This window comes from Alosa sapidissima, chromosome 14, assembly GCF_018492685.1.
Source record: "Alosa sapidissima isolate fAloSap1 chromosome 14, fAloSap1.pri, whole genome shotgun sequence".
In the NCBI taxonomy this organism is placed as follows: Eukaryota; Metazoa; Chordata; class Actinopteri; order Clupeiformes; family Clupeidae; genus Alosa; species Alosa sapidissima.
This window is the reverse complement of record NC_055970.1, coordinates 30488357-30505803: the sequence shown is the minus strand read 5'-3', so window position 1 is coordinate 30505803 and position 17447 is coordinate 30488357. Positions and strand designations below refer to the sequence as shown.

Here is a 17447-nt window from a genome sequence, read left to right as displayed (position 1 = left end):
TAAAATCAATGCATTGTTAAGCAAGCTATTGGCATATTGAATAAGAAATGTCAAAATGTGGAGTCTCTAAGACAAATAAGCCTAGAGTCATTTCCAAGGCTTGATCTCCGGCCATATAATAGCATAAAATATGTAGAAATAGTTCATCTCTGCTGAATGATCTGACTCATCAAAAATGAGGGCCTTATCCACCTCATAAGGCTCCTTTTATCTGTATTAGGGACCGTTGGGAGGGTCATGTCTTTTTATTCTTTGTTGAGGGGAGGGTCACCCAACTTTTTTTAGTCTAGGAGGGAGGGTCACCTAACTTTTGTATTCATGGAGCAACATTTGGGCCGTCGCCCAGGGGCTCGCTTCTGATGGGCCTTGCACCTGGCCAAAGATGACATTAAAAAGATTGAACGAAGCTTCCCTAACTTTGAAATTGCGATCAGTGACTGGCATCGGGTGAACGAAGCTTTTCGAAGTTGAACAGGCTATTAAAAACTATTTGCGCACCTTCATGTCACAGGAGAGACTATGGGCTTGCCCTTGTATGAATTGAAGACGTTAGGCTACCTGCAAGCTGGCCTATGATTTCATTGCTGAGTTTGCGGCAAAGTAGGCTAAGCAAGATTTTTTTTTTCAGGAGTCAGGATATGGCGAGTCAATGTCATTTATTTGTCCAATGTTAGCCTATAGACCAGTTTCCATAGTGCACATTTTATCTATAGTTTGAATGTCGTGTGTGTTTCTGCTCATTGACAAATAGCGTTCAGCACAACGATTCATGCCCAATTAATTCCCCTGTTAAAGTGTTCGCCTTTGTTACAGTTTGATTTCGTGATGTAGCCTATGATAAACACCATATGGCCAAATATGTGACTCAGCTAAAGTTATAGGCTATACAATTTCCCCTCTTAAAGACAAGCTGGTGTAGCTTATTAGACTAGGCTACTAAAATGCACCGACGGTAGCCTAGGCACCAGCTACCGCATGATTTCATGCACGTAGGCCTAAGTGAAAAGGGCCTCGCATCCCGCACAGGGCCTCGCACCCCCTTGTGACGGCCCTGCAGCTCCTCCCTAGCCTGGCGGGCCATCCTATATCATTGAAATGTATAGTCTGGAATCGACCCATTCACCTCGCTTAATCCGAGGGGCGGGCAGAGAATTGTCTTTCAAACTGCCTAGGCATGCAATAGGCCAGCGCCACGACCATATCCGTATCCGGTCGGCAAAACAGCAAATACATCCTTCTTCGAAAGGAATGACTTCAAAGAAAAGCACAAGTCCAACTCCTCCAAAGTTGACGCCAACGCCGATTCAAACAACCGCTCTTCGTTCGCCATAGCCACCTTCCTTGTTGTTCACCGTTGTAGGACTGTCGTCATCCTGTTAAGCCCGCCTTAAGACGTCCACGCCGTCAGCCAATAGAAATTCCTATGGTTTGCTAGACGTACAGGCTGAGCAAATTAATTTGCTGCCGCTAGGGTGCGTCTAGATTTCTAGGCTAGCTCCTCCTAAGACAGCGGGAAAAAGTTAAAATAGGCCTACGCGATAAACCTGGGAAAAGTTGACCGGTTGTTTTCGGTCCCGGTGAGTATTTGTGAAATTGTGCAAACGACAGCCTTTCCAAGGCATTTCAAGGAAGGAGTCGTAGCATGCAAGCTCCCAAATTGACACAGTACAGAAGGCATCAATAAATTGTTGGGACTGGGGAGGGTCATGCATTTTTGTCTTGCTGGCGAGGGAGGGTCACGTCTTTTTTGACCAACGCTCCCAAAACTCCTCCAGTAGCCTCTTGAATAAATAACGAACAGTCCCTTAGAGTCAGCTCCATATCAGTAGCCTATCTGCCCACACAACAAAACTTAACATTTCACGTATGTCAACCAAATATTGGGTAGCCTACAATATTTACAAAATATTGGGTGAACCATAGGCCTAAGCCTAAAAGATGCTTCTGCATGGGAATGCCATAACGAATCTGTCTTTTTGGAAGGTTCGTTCAACAATCAAAATTAATCTGAGGATGGTATTATTATGACCGCCGCGCAGCGGCCTTCCAAAAAGACATTCTTTTTTTTTTCTTTTTCGCATATCCAAATTTCCGTCAAGGATTCCCGGGACACTGTAAGACCGGGGTACACGAAACTTGGTGGGCATGTAACCCCACATGGATAGCATGGAACCTCCTGTTTTCGTTTTTTGATCTGTAGCCCCCCCGCTGGACTGGACCCCCGAAAGGAGGGTAGGGCAGACACAGTTTTCTGTGAATATCTTGAGAACCGTAGGGTTTAGGAGGACCATTTTTTTTTTGTATGTTGATCTCAAAGGGCCATGTCAACCCATTCCATAACCACTCATTTCATGTATAGCGCCACCTAGTTAAACACAAAAAAGTAAAAATGAGGTGTTGTAATCGCAGGTATCTGTGACCTAACATAGTCAAAACTGCACGAAATTGGAAGTGTATGATCATTATGACACCCTCTGAATGCACGCCAAGTTTTGTGGAATTCCGTTCATGGGGGGCCACACAATAAATTAATTTATGTTACAATACACCAACTGGCCTGTAGGTGGCCGGAGACAGTTTTCTGTGTATCTCGAGAACCGTAGGACATATTTTGTAAGTCACTAGGAGGTCCACCTTTTTTGTATGTTGGTCTTAAGGGGGCATGTCAACCTATCCCATTACAACTTATTTCATGTATAGCGCCACCTAGTTAAAAATTAAAAAGCAAAATTAGGTGTTTTCATCACAATATCTCTGGCTGACATGGTCAAAACTGCACGAAATTGAAAGTGTAGGATCATTATGACACCCTCCGAATGCATGCCAAGTTTCGTGGACTTTCGTTCATGGGGGGCCTTACAATAAAATAATTTATGTGTACATTTAGTGACCTTACACCAACAAGGATTCCCGGGACACTGAAAGACCGGGGTACACGAAACTTGGTGGGCATGTGACCCCACATGGATAGCATGGAACCATCGCTTTTCGTTTTGATCTGTAGCCCCCCCGCTGGACTGGACCCCCGAAAGGAGGGTAGGGCAGACACAGTTTTCTGTGAATATCTTGAGAACCGTAGGGCCTAGGATGACCAATTTTTTGCGTATGTTTGCCTCCAGGGGTCATGTAAACCCATTCTATATGCACACATGTGCATAAACAGATACACACGCGCACACATACATTCACAGTAATCCTACGTATGACACATACTCACACAGTAGACATATATACGCATGCATGCACATGCACACACACAGGCACATAAACAGGCAAACACACACATGCACACACACACACCCACCCACATACCCACACACACATAAACATAAACATGTACACGCACACATGCACACAATTCAAGAATTTCTCAGAATTATGAACAGGCAAGATGGGGGTGGCGTTATATAAAATGTATATGACATGTGAAATCTATGAACTAATCATGTTTTGGTACTTGTTGTCTAGCAGATACCAGTGAGAATTGAGTGTGCATAATGCAATTCAGTGAGACAGTTAGAATCATGTATGCCTTTCAGCGTGATTTATTTTTGTGGAAAACATGTGCTGGACTGGGCGGCGGTCATATTTTGTACCGATCTGCGGTACATCTAGTTTTAGCCTAGAAATTACAGATGCAGCCTAGGGAAAGTCATAGGCTACTGCTGCTTGCAGTAAGTGACCCCTTATTTTACTGTCAATGGCCCGGGCCTAAATGGCTAATCATCCTATCTGGCATTAACATTTTTTGAGAATGGCAAATTATAAGTGGATTGGTTGTAAAGAAGCTAAGCCTGTTTATATAGAGAAGGCATATTCCATATGAGGACAGGCTATTCTGGACTGAAGGGAAAGATGAGCCCAAACTCCCATGGGACGAAAGCACCACCCGACTCTATCTGAATTCATCATGGAGTCGACCCCCCCACCCACACATATTTGTTACATGAGGCTCAACTAGCCAAACTTCCCAAAGATTCTACCCTACACAGACTCCGTTAAGAAAGAACGATTATTCTGACCATGCCCATTTCAGACATTTGATATACTATCAGTTGGGCGTAAGAGTAACCCGTTTCTTCTTAAATGAGTGAATTTGTCATATTTTAGTTTCTTAAAAAATGAGGACTTCTATTCCGCATGCTATCAGAGAGTCTTGCTACAGAGATAAGTGGTGCACGTTCGTGTTGCATAAAAGTGTGACGTATTTCCGCCCGTAGTCCACTTTTTCCAGTGGCCTTTTGTGCCTTTCATGTAAATTTGAACGTATGCACTCGATGAGAAATTTCAAGCGAAACGTTTAGCTGACGTGGGGGATATTTTGACCTGAAATGGCGTCGGGTACACCGTAAGTTTTTTTGTGTACATGTATATTTTATGTCAGATGTTTCTCTTAGAGCACGTATTTGAGTAAATCCATTAAGTTACTAGCTAGCTTGCTTGTTGATCATTGTCTAACTAGTTGGCCAGCTGCTAACGTTACATTCCAATAAAGATAAATGACGTTAGCCTGTTTTGTTAGGTTGCTAGTATTGCAAGATTACCCCAGCTTTGTCATTACGGATCAATGTCCGATTTAACGTTAACACCAGAACGGCACCATATCGAAACGTAACCGTTCTTAGATACTAGCACGCTAGAATGTAGCCTACTCGTTAGCAAGTTGGTTAGCACTAGCGTGCTAGCTTGATAACTGCTTCAGTTGGTTGTGGTTTCCAATTCGTACACATACGTAGCCAGACGTGCTACTTGGCAAATATGAGCAAATTAACGCTAGTTAACATTCAGCTGCAATGTGAGGTTATTTTAATGGGACCCTATTGTTTTTTAGATTGCCACACGGGCAGCAGATACCCTGGGTATTAATAATGGAATTATCCACTTAGTTGTGTTGTGGCACTTGTGTATAGCTGCACGATGATGGTTAAAAGCTTTTCGTTAGCTAATATGTCATTTAGCTAGTTAGCTAATATTGCTGCATACGGCTAACGCCAAGTTGCGTACGTTTCTATTGAATATGAATTGCGCTCAGGAGCTAACAAACAAGGTAGGCCCCTCGTCCATGGTTTGGCCTACATGCCACAACCTTTCATGCAACGTTAGCCGTGAAGCAGCCCCTGCTTTTCTTTACTGCATTTTCACTCCTGGAGGACAAGAAGGCAGACTTTCAAAGTCATGTAGTTCTGTCGATACTATCCTCCTATAAAAACATGTAGTTTGAACAGGCCACCACCCGAGTATGTGGTGAAGGTCTACTTGTACTACAGACATGATTTGCTTTTTGGAGTAGGTAAAGATGTCTTGTGTTGTAAATGCTGCAAACACACAGTGCCAAACTAAAAGTTGTATTGTGAAGATATAGCATTAAACTAAAAACTGGTTTCATTCCATTCTCACAGATGCTTAAGTAGATGGGACCAACCCAAATCGAAAGCTGACATGCGTCAAGGCTGCAATGTCTCTCAGACTGCACCAAAACTCTCATCCACAGCAAATCACATGGGCGCCAACAACATCACTACAACTGCCAGTGCATCTCAAACATCTAGTGTTCCATCAGCTGAGTTGAAAATGCCTCCCACATCTGGGGGTCTAGAAGATGCTCCTCAGGGTGGTGTTGAGATGGCAGCAGCTATGGCTGCTAAAATAAATGCAATGCTAATGGCTAAAGGGAAACTGAAAACACTAGAACCTTTACCCAGTAAGGTCTGTAAAGTATTTTTAAAAGTCCTCTAAAAGTGTAGTAAAGTATGTTTTGCTAGTGTTTTATGTAATACAATGCCACTGACGTGTTGTGTGTAATCTCAGATTGCACCAAGTGTGCCAGTCTCAAGTGTCACTGATGAAGTTGTGGTGACTGAAGTGGATATCAACGATGTGCCCATAAATTGCAGAAACCTGCTCACAAAAGGGAAAACTCAGGAAGAGGTAACTTTCATTTGAGTTTGCTCCTTTATTTTAAACTTTGTTCAGTGTTTACCTTTTATAAGGAAAGCTTAACTGTGATGACTGTTGGGCTTTTCATTGCAGATTCGTCAGGTCAGCGGAGCTGTAGTTTCAACAAAAGGACTGTACATGACCACTGCTGACAAGTCCACTGCTAAAGGGCATGTATTCACCTTATAACATGTTCTGGTAAAATGACTACCCTGTTGTGCAAGGCTTGTCCTAATTGACTCTCTTTTTGTGTAGTGAGAGACCTTTGTATCTCCATGTTCAAGGACGGAGTCAGGAGGAGGTCAACAGTAAGTAGTAAACTCTGTCTTGTTAGAAAGACTTTGTATCCGTTCACTGTCCTCCAAAAACAAAATCCACAACCAAGTGTGTTCTTGCCTCAGAGGCCGTCCAGCGGATAAAGGAGATCATTTCAGAGGACCTGATGAGGGCAGCCGCTGCGTCAGGAGGACTGCAGCGCCCTGTGATGCCCACACTTCCAGTGTACCCACAGCCGCCGCGCCCTGCCGTCCCACAGCAGCCCACGAGGCTCCAGATGCCAACGATGCCACGGCTGCCCAATGCACAGCAGAACCAAAGGCCCACACCCTCGCATGGTGGACATTCAGGGGTATATTTGTTTAAAACAATACTTTTTTTTTTTTCTTAAATTAATGAAACACTTTCCTGTCAGATTTGTATAGATCCATTACTTATTCCTAGTGAGCGAGCCCATTGGTTCTGTTTCTACTGTGCAGTTCTATGCTACATATGTGATTTGTTTTGTCAATGACTGGAGGTCAATGAAGGCAAGGCCAATGAAGACTATATGGCTCCTGCTGATACCCACCTCCTAAAACAAAATTAGCAGTGAGAACAACTGTGGCCTTCAGACAGAGTCCATGGTGTACTGCTTCTGCTGACAGCTTTCCCTTACAACCTAACCTGGTCATGGACAGAGATCTAAAACTTTTACTAAGTGTTTTTGTTTTGTGTGTGTGTGTTTATTTACAGAGTTTTGTCCATACCAAAATATTTGTTGGTCTGGATCAAGCACTGCCCTCGTTTAATGTGAATGAAAAAGTGGAGGGCCCGGGGGGCACGTATCTAGGGCACATCCAGACGGAGACGGGTGCCCGCGTCTTCCTGCGGGGGAAGACCTCCGGTTACATCGAGCAGGCGTCACGACGAGAGTCGTTTGAGCCGCTCTACGTGTACATCAGGTACTGCTGCTTGGCATCGTAGTAAATTTCACAGATGTATGCACATGCTGGTATATTATGTTTTATTGATAATCCTGCTCTCTTTGCAGCCACCCAAACCAGACTGGACTGGAAGCTGCAAAGAAGCTAACAGAGAGTCTACTGGAAACGGTGAATGTCATTCTCTTTCTCAATAACTGTCATATCTTGTCAAGTGTGGAGGTTAAGAAGGTGAAGCTATTGTAAGCTTTATAGCACTCACTGATACCCACCTCCCAGAGAAACAGTGACCTGAACTGCCTGACCTCCAGAAATAAGTCAGAGTGATTCTACTCACTTACATCAAGATCTGCAAACCAGGGTGTGGTTAGTTCTTCAGAAATGTTACTAAATCTGTGTTCTAATTGTCCTTGTGTTCCCCAGGTCAGAGCGGAGCATTCTCGGATGGTGTCCATATACACGGCAACGGGGTCTACTCAAGGTGTGTGCTTGTTCTTTCTGTGATGCTAGTTGAGGTGTAAGCCAACAAATAGCAGCTTTGATTCATGGTCTTTGTTGTAGTGGCAAGACTTGGGGTCAGTGTCAACCTGGGAGTGGTTGATGGCTAACTATGATGTTAACATTATCTCTATACTTTCATTTCAGCATACCCAGCTCATGGATACCCAGCTAATAGCAATTACAGTAGCCAGGGGTCCTGGTATAACTACCCAGCAAATGGGTACCCGGGCGGCTATTCAGCATACCCAGGAGCCACTGGTTACTGGAGTAGTGCAAATGGTCACCCCAGTCATTCTAACTTGTCGACAACCCCTCAATCTTCCCAGGCAATGGTTCAGTATCCAGTGTGTCCTAGGAAACCCCCACCCTATCTAGTACAGGTATGTTCTCTCAGTTTAGTTCCCCTAGTCCGCCCCCCCCCCCCCCCCACACACACACGCACTTAATGGGTTTTTGAGGGGCACCTGATTCTTGGCTTGGCTTATCTTGATGTCATTTATAACTCCAGGTTCATAATGGTGTTGTATGCAGAGGCATTCTCAATAACCATTTGTATGTGTAGAAACACAAACGTAAATGAAAAAGTAACTTCCCAAATGTTGAGTTGATGACCTACACGTCAAGACAGCGGTAGTCTATCATTCTGCTCTGTTCAAGGACCAGGGAGCTGGTTCCGGTGATGCCACTAGCAGTCCATCCACCAGCCCCCCGCAGCCTGCCAGCCCCAAGCGTCAGTTTGTGGAAGACACCGACACGGCTAATGAGGCTGAGGTACGCTAGCTGAGCGTAAGCTTAACAAACACATTGCTGTTTCCTGGTGGAGTGTCAACACAGGAGTCTTTGTTTCTGTCCCTGTATGCAGTCTGAGTCCAGCGCAGATGTGAAGAGTGAGGAACAAACATCACCACCGGTTTCCTCTGCTGAAGGGAGAACTTCAGAAAGGTTTGTTTGAGCTCTTTTTTTACCAACACTGCACACCAACTCTGTGTAGGATAGGGACTACCCTTCTTGTTAGGTAGGTCTGTGGGGAACAGTAATTGACCAATTTGCACTTACCTGAAACGGAGAAATGGGAGGAAAGTGTAGTGGTAATGTGGGTGTAGGATTAAAGGCTGTGATCATTGTTGGAGTGTGCTGATGGCTAGAACCCAGATGACCAACCCAGTGCTCTCTTGCAGGTTCCTGATGCCGCCTCCTCCCATGCCTTTGACGGTCACTCGCAAGAGACAGAGGGAGAGCCCGCCCAAAGAGGAGCTGTGTCCTGCTGCGGGTAGGCGCTACGCTTTCAAACGCTGCCCACCTCTGCACTAATGCATGATGGCTCCTCTCTGTGGAGTCCAGCTTCACCTCAGTCTGCTCTGCAGCAGAGGATTTAGAAAACAAATCCAAACACTGCGATCCTTTTTCTCCCCCAGAGTAAAGGAGACCTGGATGGCCCACCCCAGACGAACACAACTAACTTGTTGTTCTTGTACATGTTCTTTTTCTCTGTTTCTCCCTTGTCTCTTCTCTTTTACATGTTACCATGGACGTGGCTGTTGCTGAATGTGTGGGTGCCCGCCTTGTTATGGTGACCGATCTACTCCCCTCTACCCTCCTCCCTCTCTGTGGATCTGACATGTTCTGCGGCTCACATGGCTCTACAATTTCTCTGTCCTTTTTTTGTTTTTTTCTCTCTCTCTCTCCTCCCACCCCTCCTTCCCCTCTCCTGTGTCTGTCTCTCTCTATGTTGTGACCTCTCTTCAGCAGGCCCAGTGGAGGTGGAGGCGCCCAAGAAGCTGAAGCTGCCGGAGGATGGCTCAGGGCTCGTGCCCTATGGAGGGGACTCTTCCGACGAGGAAGAGGAGCGGACTCGCTGCAGTAAGAAGGCTAACTCCTAAACTCACTCAAACCCCCTCCGCTCCCCCAGGGTCTTGCTTACAGCAAAGCCCGGCCAAAGTTCAAGCACAAAATTACCAGATCTTCACCCCACATACACACCATGTCCATACATAAGAGTCCACCAGGACAAAGACTGCTACATTTTGCCATTTATGACAAACCTTTTTTTTGTGATGGATAATTTTAACAAAACCAGGAAAAAAATTAAGCTTAGCCTATACCTTTGACATCCTTCCTGATTTCTTAATCGCTCTGCACCAGTAACTGATGTATGCTGTAAATTTCAGTGATAACTTTTCTTATTTGGAAAATGGTGCAAGTCTGTTCCCATGGAATACTGTAATAAAAGTATTTGAAACAATTTACTGTACATATTTTTCATTTTTATTTTTTTCCTTGTCTTGACACATTTGGGGGGGTTTGACTGGTTATAATCACTTTGATTTCACTAAGTGACTAGAACGGTGTACTGTAGCTAATTAAAAATGACCATATGTCCAAACTCTAATACCCTCTTAAGCTATGACGTCCCATCCCCCTCCCCTGTTGTGCTACACCTAGTGCAGCTGTTATGGAAAAGTGGGACTGTTTGAACACTTATCTTTAAAGACTTAAATCAGACTAATGTAGTGGGGTGGTGTAACGCCATTTCTGAGCGAAAGTCCTCCTGGGTTGTCTAGGGCAAAGCAGGGATGAACGTAATGCAGGAACTGACAGTCAAAGGTGTAGAGATGCTGGCCCAAATCTGCATTGAAGAAGGACAGCTTCCCCTGGTCGTAGTCTAGCGCCACACCGATTCTCAGGGGATGGCTGGTGATTCTGATGTCTGGTGTCCAGCCACTGTGCAGGAACTCGTACTTGTGCCTGAAGGAAAAGAAGCAGAATGTTTGGAAATGAGTTCCAACCTATATAGCCATTTCAGCAGATGCTCTGCCGTGCTCCTTGCCTACACAGCGGTGCTTTGTGATTTGCAGTGCGCTGCAGTGGCTCAGGAAGACTTGGCAAACGCCGTGCCAGTCAGGAGCTGCCCTGGTTTGTGCTGAAAATAGGTGTTTCCATAGCAACAGAAATACGTTATGCTATGGGCCTTTCACAATTCCATTTCTTTGCCTGATATAAAGCTAAATGCAAGAAAGCAATGGGGAGATTTGCTCTTTCCTTTGATAGCAAAGCCCTATTTTTTCCTCTAAGCTGACTAAAATGTTCAAAGTGGGCAGTGTTTATGGTAGGCCTGGTGGGTGGATGGAAGCTTTTGTTGGTTGTAGCTAGCTACTGTCATTTGTATTGCCAGACAGAAAGGCAAATGACTGCTTTTTACACGCTATACTTTTGTCATCATTCATCCTGTCTATGCGAGTAGCCTACTAATTAGAGCTACCCAAAATAACCAGACTTAAGGCCTCACTCACTGGCCACCACTGCCCTTGTGGGATTCACAATGTACTTCTACAACCAAAAGGTGAGGAACTGCAGGTGTGCGTCTTACCGGGACGGGGTGAGGACATGCCTCATGCACCACGAAGTGTTGTTCCCTCCAAAGTAGGCATTTCTCTGGGTGTCTTCATATGCCACTCCAATCCTGTATTCAGTGTGGGGGTCCACCTCCACTTCCCAGTAATGCTTGGTTCGCACTGGGATCAAATCACCAAGCACTGCCACACATCTGAACAAGTGACAAGTCTTAAGGATCTTCAGTGTACCAGTGCAAGTATCGTACAAATGGGCTTCAAATTATAAAGAAATAGAATAACTACGGTAATCTTGTAGGCTGAGAGTGCGAGTACTAGGTTTTACATCTGCACAGGGGTTTCCTTAGGTTTATAAACTTAACAATGATGAGATTTGATCTGTGATATGCATAAGACAAATGTTGCTTGTTTTCACTGATGTGAATTGACCATGTGACCTCGGTTTCCACTTAATAATACAACCCCAAATCAGAAAAAGTTGGGACGATGTGTAAAATAAAAACAAATGTGATAATATACAAGTCTTGTAAACCCATATTTAGCAGCAAAAAGAACAGACAACATATCAAATGTTGAAAATGAAAATTCTGACTATTTCATGGAAAATATATGATCATTTTGAATTTCATGTCAGCAACATCTTTCAAAAAAAGTTGGGACGGAATGTTTACCACTGTGCTGCTTCGACTCTTAATTCTGTAAATGTTTAGGACCTGAGAAGACCAGCTGCCACAGTTTTTTCTGAATTAAATGTCCCATTCCTGCCCGACATAGGATTTCAGTTGCTCGACAGTATAAGGTATTCTTAATAATGTTTTTCATTCCATGATGCACCTAATCTGACAGGTCTGGACTACAGGCCATTTTAGCACCTGGAAATATGTGCACAATTAATTTTGCCATTGTTTTCCTGAAATATTCAAGGTCTTCCCTGGAAAAAAGCATTTCCTGGATGGCAGTATATGTTGCTCAAACCTGTATAAGCGTACATCATTCCGAATTGATTGTGCCCAGATGAGTCCATGATTTCCAAAAAGAATGGCAAATTTTGATTTGGTATAACCAAATCGTTGGTATAACTACAGGACCTTTTTCCATGTTACCCAAATACTCAGTATTTTCTGTATCATGTCTCAATACAATTTTGGCTGCAGTTTTTTTAATTGAGTATCAAACTGTGCACATAGACAATGGTTATCAGAGGTTTTCCTGAGCCCATACAATGACAGGTCTGGTTTTGATGCAGTGATCTGAGGTCCAAAAGACCAAGGCCATCCAATTTGTTTTTCAGCTCTTTCCCTTGTTTGCCAAGATTTCTCTGGATTCTCTGAATGTTTTAATACCGGTAATATTATGTCCTGTAGATGATGAACTTCACATACTTCACAATTTCATGTTAAAAAGCATTACAATTACATTGTTTAATCATTTGTACAAACAGCTTTTCACAGAGTGATAAATACCCCTACATCTTTACTTCTAAGAGACCCTGCCTCTCTGGGATGCTCTTTTTCATACCCAATTGTGTTGTCAGTTACCCTAATTAGTTGTGAAACACTCCTCCTTTTGTTTTCTATATCATTACACAACTTTTCCAGCATTTTGCTACCCCCCTTCCAACTTTTTTTGAAACATGTTGCTGGTATCAAATTCATTAACATATATTTCCCATGAAATTGTCAAAATTGTCATTTTCAACATTTGAAATGTTGTCCGTGTCCTTTTTGCAACTGAATATGAGTTTAAGATCCTGTCTTATCCTGTTTTTATTCACATCCCGTCCCAACTTTTTCTGATTTGGGGTTGTACTGTATATGTATTGCCATAATATTCAGGCCCACCTTGCAAAGGTATTGTCACTGAAGGCCATTTCACTCAAAGGCAGTTCCTCATCTGTGTAGAACATGGTGAAGCCATCCTCTGACACACTCAGACATGGATGGGCTGTGTCCTCCAGAAGGTGAAAGAATGTTCCTGGAAATATTAATTGGGTTAGTATTTCAATGGCACAAAAGATTTACAGGGATTTCTTCATTAACCTCAAATAGCCTTAAACAAAGTGGGGGCAGCCTGTCCCCCAAACAAAAACTAAACCCTGTGTGGAGTTTCTCTGGGAATACTGAAGGGAGTGATGAGCTACCTCTCTGTTGTGTTTTGTTTGGTCCATGGTTAAAATATAATATACGTTGTTTTGGACAAAAGTGTCTACTAATAATCTTAAATATAAATATAAACAAGCTTGACTTCCTGCTCAATTGCTGACTGCGCCTTTAATTACAGCATGCATGAGAACTTTGAGTCCTATAGAAAGTCATTAGACTATTCAAAAAATAATTAATGCAGTACTGGGCCTATTAAGATAGTACGGATTGTTCCCACATTTCATTTGATACCTATTAAATGTGTTTACCCATAGTCTGTGATGATGAATGAGCACAGGTATGGGATCTCACCTGTTGTTGACACAGTAAACGACTCACTTCTCTCACTTGGGCCGCCAATATTCACAGCCCTGACATAAATCAGGTAGCACTTTCCTGGCTGCAGCTGAATTAAGCACTCACAAGTAGGAATGGCCACAATGGACCTGTTCAGATATACAGAAGAATGTTATCAAAGCTCAGGACAACTTGGCTAAGTATAGCTTTCTAGGACACTGGGCTATTATGCCCACTGGAGATTTGAAGTGCTGACTAAAAACCAAGTTTATGGCTTGCACATAGCAAGCCCTAAGGCTGATAACACACAAGTTAGTAGAATTTGTTCCGTGTAACCTTTAAAAGAAACACATTAAGGCAATTTTCCACTCACTATTTTTGCAATGAAGTACAGAGCACACTGAGATCTGAGATGACTAAGAATGTACAAAATGCTCAGTCAGCCCATCTGTATTTCCATAGTGGGCTATCGCTTGCTTACTCTGTCACACCAGCTCTGCATGATTCTGCGCCCATCTCAATCAGCTCCAGTGTGTAGGAATCCACAGGGTTGGAGTTCCCTGAGTCCCAGCGAATGAGGGCAGCATCCGGACAACTTGTGCACTCTCGTGGCTTGATGACGGGAGGAGAAGGCACTGCAGAGAACAGGAGAGGTGAGGTCTCTCGAGCCCAGGAACCGGGTCAGAATTAGATCAGTTGTATCTGCACCAGGCCTAAGAAATTTTATTTTTACCTGTCATGTACACAGCTTTCTCACTGGCTGGGCTGATGCCTGTGGTATTGGTTGCAGTGACCCAGAACTCGTACTGTGCATTGGGCAGTAAATCAGTAACAGTGTAGTGAGTCTCCTTCACCTTCAACTTTGATGCTACACAGGGAACAAAAACGTAATGAACCATAATAACACCACTGAGAAGCCTATGCCAATCATGACTGATAAAGACGTTTCAACTGTAATGTAGGGACGAGCTATAAATAATCAACAGTATATGCCTAAGAAATGCCTGTGAGGACAGACTAAAAAGGCTTGTCACTTCACATTGCAAATCAGGGAAGTTAAGATGATGTGTGTACCTCTATCCCATGTGTCATAGCCCAGTTCTGTCAACGGATTTAAATTCTTAATGGTGGAGTCTGAGATTATTTAAGTGCTGAGTGAATGCTGACGGTTTCCTGGTGTTACCTTCCAGATCAGACTCCACGGTGATGTCCTCAAAGATGGGTCTGCTGTAGAGCTCATAGTACTCCACCGTGTCATCAGAGAACAGGCTCCAGCACACGCGCACAGACGTGCAGGTGGCAGAGTTGGGAACCTGTGGGTTCATGACTGGAGCCGAGGGAGCTGCAATATAGTTTAGAGAACAACAACATCAAAGAAACATACTTATTCTCCCACATCTGTTTTCCTTGAATCTTTCATTTTCTTGAATAGTAAAGATTAACCCAATCCATTGTTATATTTACTCTGACTTCTCTTTTTACATGACGTACATTATATTTAGAAATCAGGATTCTCTATACTACTCGGCTAGTGGAAAGAAATGGCAAAGAACAATGTTTAATATTATTTCCAAACTGTTGAGAACAGCAGGATTAATACTATAATTTATATGTCTTACATACAAAAGCACCATACACAATTATTGACAACTGAAGGATTAGAGAAGGGATGACACTCAAAGCTCTACAATGAGCATTCATGGTTACCACCATTCTTCTCTTAGTGACTAATATGGCACTGTAATTAATGTGTGGATGTAAGTAATGTGTCATTGGCCTGTATGGAACCTCTATGGGGTAATCAGAAGATCTACTATTTGTCACAAAGATAAAGGTGGTGATTTTTGTGTGTTCATTAAGACGCAGAGATCAAAACCTGGGACAGCATTGATTGAGTCCATCATTTGTTTGACATCAGACAAATCAGCTGTTTGGGTGTCAAACTCCAAGGATGTAGAGATCTTGAAGTCTGGTTCCTTTTTAGCATGTTCCTCAATTCTGTTTTGGACCAAACACAGAACTGTCAAGAATAGGCCTAAACAAAATGTTGTTCCAGTTATAGAAAACCACTCAAATTTTGCAAACCATTCACAAAGGGCACCATTAGAGCAAAAGTTCACTCAATCACAAAAACCTCAAAAAGCACAGGCATGCAAAAATACTAGACCTACATAAAATCGATCTACATTGGGGCTTGACCATATTCAGTAATATGTGGTTAGTCTACAATGCTTCTGACAAGACAGAGATGGAATAAATGTGTGAAAACATTCTGACACAGTAACAATCAACACAGCACATCTAGCATTTTCAGGCTCATTTCCAAAAAACATCAGCACAGTTAGTCAAACATTGTTAATGCATGAGATCTTGCAGAGAGAAAATATTGTTCAGATTATATTAATATTAAAACGGTAGTGGTAATTATTTCCACTCCTTTGTCAGCCATTGGAGTAAATCGGAGTATACATACCTCTTCATGACGGGCATTACCCTCTGTCGAACGTAATACAAAATCATATAGGCAACCAACCAAAGTGATTAAGTATTTAAATGTATGACAATTAATTGTTGGCAAATCAACTCACCTGAAGGAAAGAATACTTGTTTTCATTTCTGTAGACCATTTGGGCTTGCTCAATCAGCTCTTTGGAATTATCCAGCATTTTCCCACAGTCAATCAGCTGACTATAAAGAGACTCAAGCTTCATTTTCTTCTCATCCTCCAGAGCTGATGCCCTCTCATCATAGCGATGGGCCAGCGTCTGAAGGACATCATTATAGTGATGCTCCAGGTTCTGTTCTTGCCTGCCAAAGTTTTCCTGCAGAGATGCAAAATATCTTGTCTGTAATCTTGGCATTCTGTTAATCATTAATGAGACAGCTGGAGACAACTGGAAATGATACCTCTACTGTTATAAATATCTCCTCAAGGTTGCCAGCAAAATTTTCCATTTGTGTAATCTTTTCTTCCAACTTGCTCCTTGTTTTATTGATGCTACTCTGTAAAAGTAAAATAAGATTTAATGAAAACTGCACAATATGGAAGTATTATTTATTAGCACTGAGGCTACCTTAATTTCCTGGGCTGCTTTCTTCATTAGGATGACCCTGTGGTTCTTGTGAGGCCCAGTAATATTTTGAAATACGTAAGTCGATGTCTGGCAGTCGGTGCAGTAAGCATCAGGAGGGTCGCTCTCACTCTGAGCGGTGCGTCCCTCCATTAATTCCTTTGATTCATCAAATACACTTTGATTTCCCGTCAGAAACACGTCATCATTGCCCAGTGCATGCTCACTCTCGTCTCCCTCAGGTATGTAGGGTTCAAAGTGAAGTGACTCATTTGTGTCCACAGAAAACCGTTGGAAAGTGGAAACCTGCGGTTTGGCTTGTGCTTCTGTATTTTCTAGACTGTACATGTCCATTAATGCTCTGGTGCGATCTTCAACTTTGTCTTCATCATCACTAACTGTCATTTCCTCGTCAATGACATCCAGTATCCCTCCAAACAGATCCATATCGAGTAGCACTGGCTGTGAAATTAGTAGTGTAATAAGAAAACAGAATACAGAACGACACCAACATCTTGTAGGCTATCACTAAAGCTGAGTTTTTATGTTTCAGACCATAGGCTACTGTATGGCTGATTTACGCGTGCTGAAGCGCGCCCTCTATTTCAGTTTTGCAAAACAGGCAAGTTTCCATAGTGTTTGCGTCACTTACAGATTTTTCGAAGGATTTCAATCCGCGAAAATGTTCATGTCAGTGTCCTGTGTATGCTAGCCTAGGATGGGCTTGACTTAACCACAGCAACCTGGCTAAACGACATGCAACTTTGTGACAAATATAGACGAAGTCAACAGCCAAGTCAGCTGCTCATGTTTCACCCTCATTCCTTTAAGTGTTGCGTTTAACTTTGCGCATTTGACACTGTTGTAATAATGTGGCACTTGTTTACATACAAACACATTTTTTCTGTAGTATTTTTTAATGGTTATGAAAGTAATATAGCGTATAGTCTG

At 43.0% G+C, this 17447-nt stretch overlaps 2 protein-coding genes across 3 annotated transcripts; one reads left to right on the top strand and one right to left on the bottom strand.

Moving 5' to 3' along the window:
• The first annotated feature begins 4193 nt into the window (after window positions 1-4193).
• LOC121682175 (KH homology domain-containing protein 4-like) lies at window positions 4194-9879 on the top strand. Of its 2 annotated transcripts, none has more exons than XM_042062222.1 (14): window positions 4194-4348; window positions 5400-5706; window positions 5809-5928; window positions 6031-6107; window positions 6193-6245; window positions 6339-6565; window positions 6949-7157; window positions 7247-7307; window positions 7560-7617; window positions 7782-8017; window positions 8295-8408; window positions 8500-8579; window positions 8816-8907; window positions 9387-9879. In XM_042062222.1, exons 1-14 carry the CDS (start codon window positions 4332-4334, stop codon window positions 9515-9517), a joined length of 1782 nt encoding a protein of 593 aa, XP_041918156.1. In that variant the 5' UTR covers window positions 4194-4331; the 3' UTR covers window positions 9518-9879. The 2 variants fall into 2 exon arrangements, with proteins under 2 accessions (XP_041918156.1, XP_041918155.1); XM_042062221.1 differs by having other exon boundaries at window positions 9384-9879.
• Window positions 9880-17430, bottom strand: LOC121682172 (fibronectin type III and SPRY domain-containing protein 2). Its single transcript, XM_042062217.1, has 13 exons — window positions 17149-17430; window positions 16500-16958; window positions 16333-16428; window positions 16014-16247; window positions 15899-15921; window positions 15302-15423; window positions 14609-14767; window positions 14159-14293; window positions 13907-14060; window positions 13441-13574; window positions 12829-12961; window positions 11005-11181; window positions 9880-10382 (listed from the first exon to the last, which is right to left on the bottom strand). Exons 2-13 carry the CDS (start codon window positions 16941-16943, stop codon window positions 10130-10132), a joined length of 2064 nt encoding a protein of 687 aa, XP_041918151.1. The 5' UTR covers window positions 16944-16958; window positions 17149-17430; the 3' UTR covers window positions 9880-10129.
• Window positions 17431-17447: the final 17 nt, after the last annotated feature.

Excerpts from the sequence above, each read along its gene's own strand:
- LOC121682175 (XM_042062221.1), top strand. Across the intron at positions 7,618-7,781 it reads GGCAACGGGGTCTACTCAAG|CATACCCAGCTCATGGATAC; the intron begins GTGTGTGCTTGT and ends CTTTCATTTCAG. Across the intron at positions 8,580-8,815 it reads GAAGGGAGAACTTCAGAAAG|GTTCCTGATGCCGCCTCCTC; the intron begins GTTTGTTTGAGC and ends GCTCTCTTGCAG.
- LOC121682172 (XM_042062217.1), bottom strand. The coding sequence starts at position 16,943 with ATGGATCTGTTTGGAGGGATACTGGATGTCATTGACGAGGAAATGACA. Across the intron at positions 16,429-16,499 it reads AAGCAGCCCAGGAAATTAAG|AGTAGCATCAATAAAACAAG; the intron begins GTAGCCTCAGTG and ends TTACTTTTACAG. Across the intron at positions 13,575-13,906 it reads TGCAGAGCTGGTGTGACAGA|GTCCATTGTGGCCATTCCTA; the intron begins GTAAGCAAGCGA and ends ATATCTGAACAG.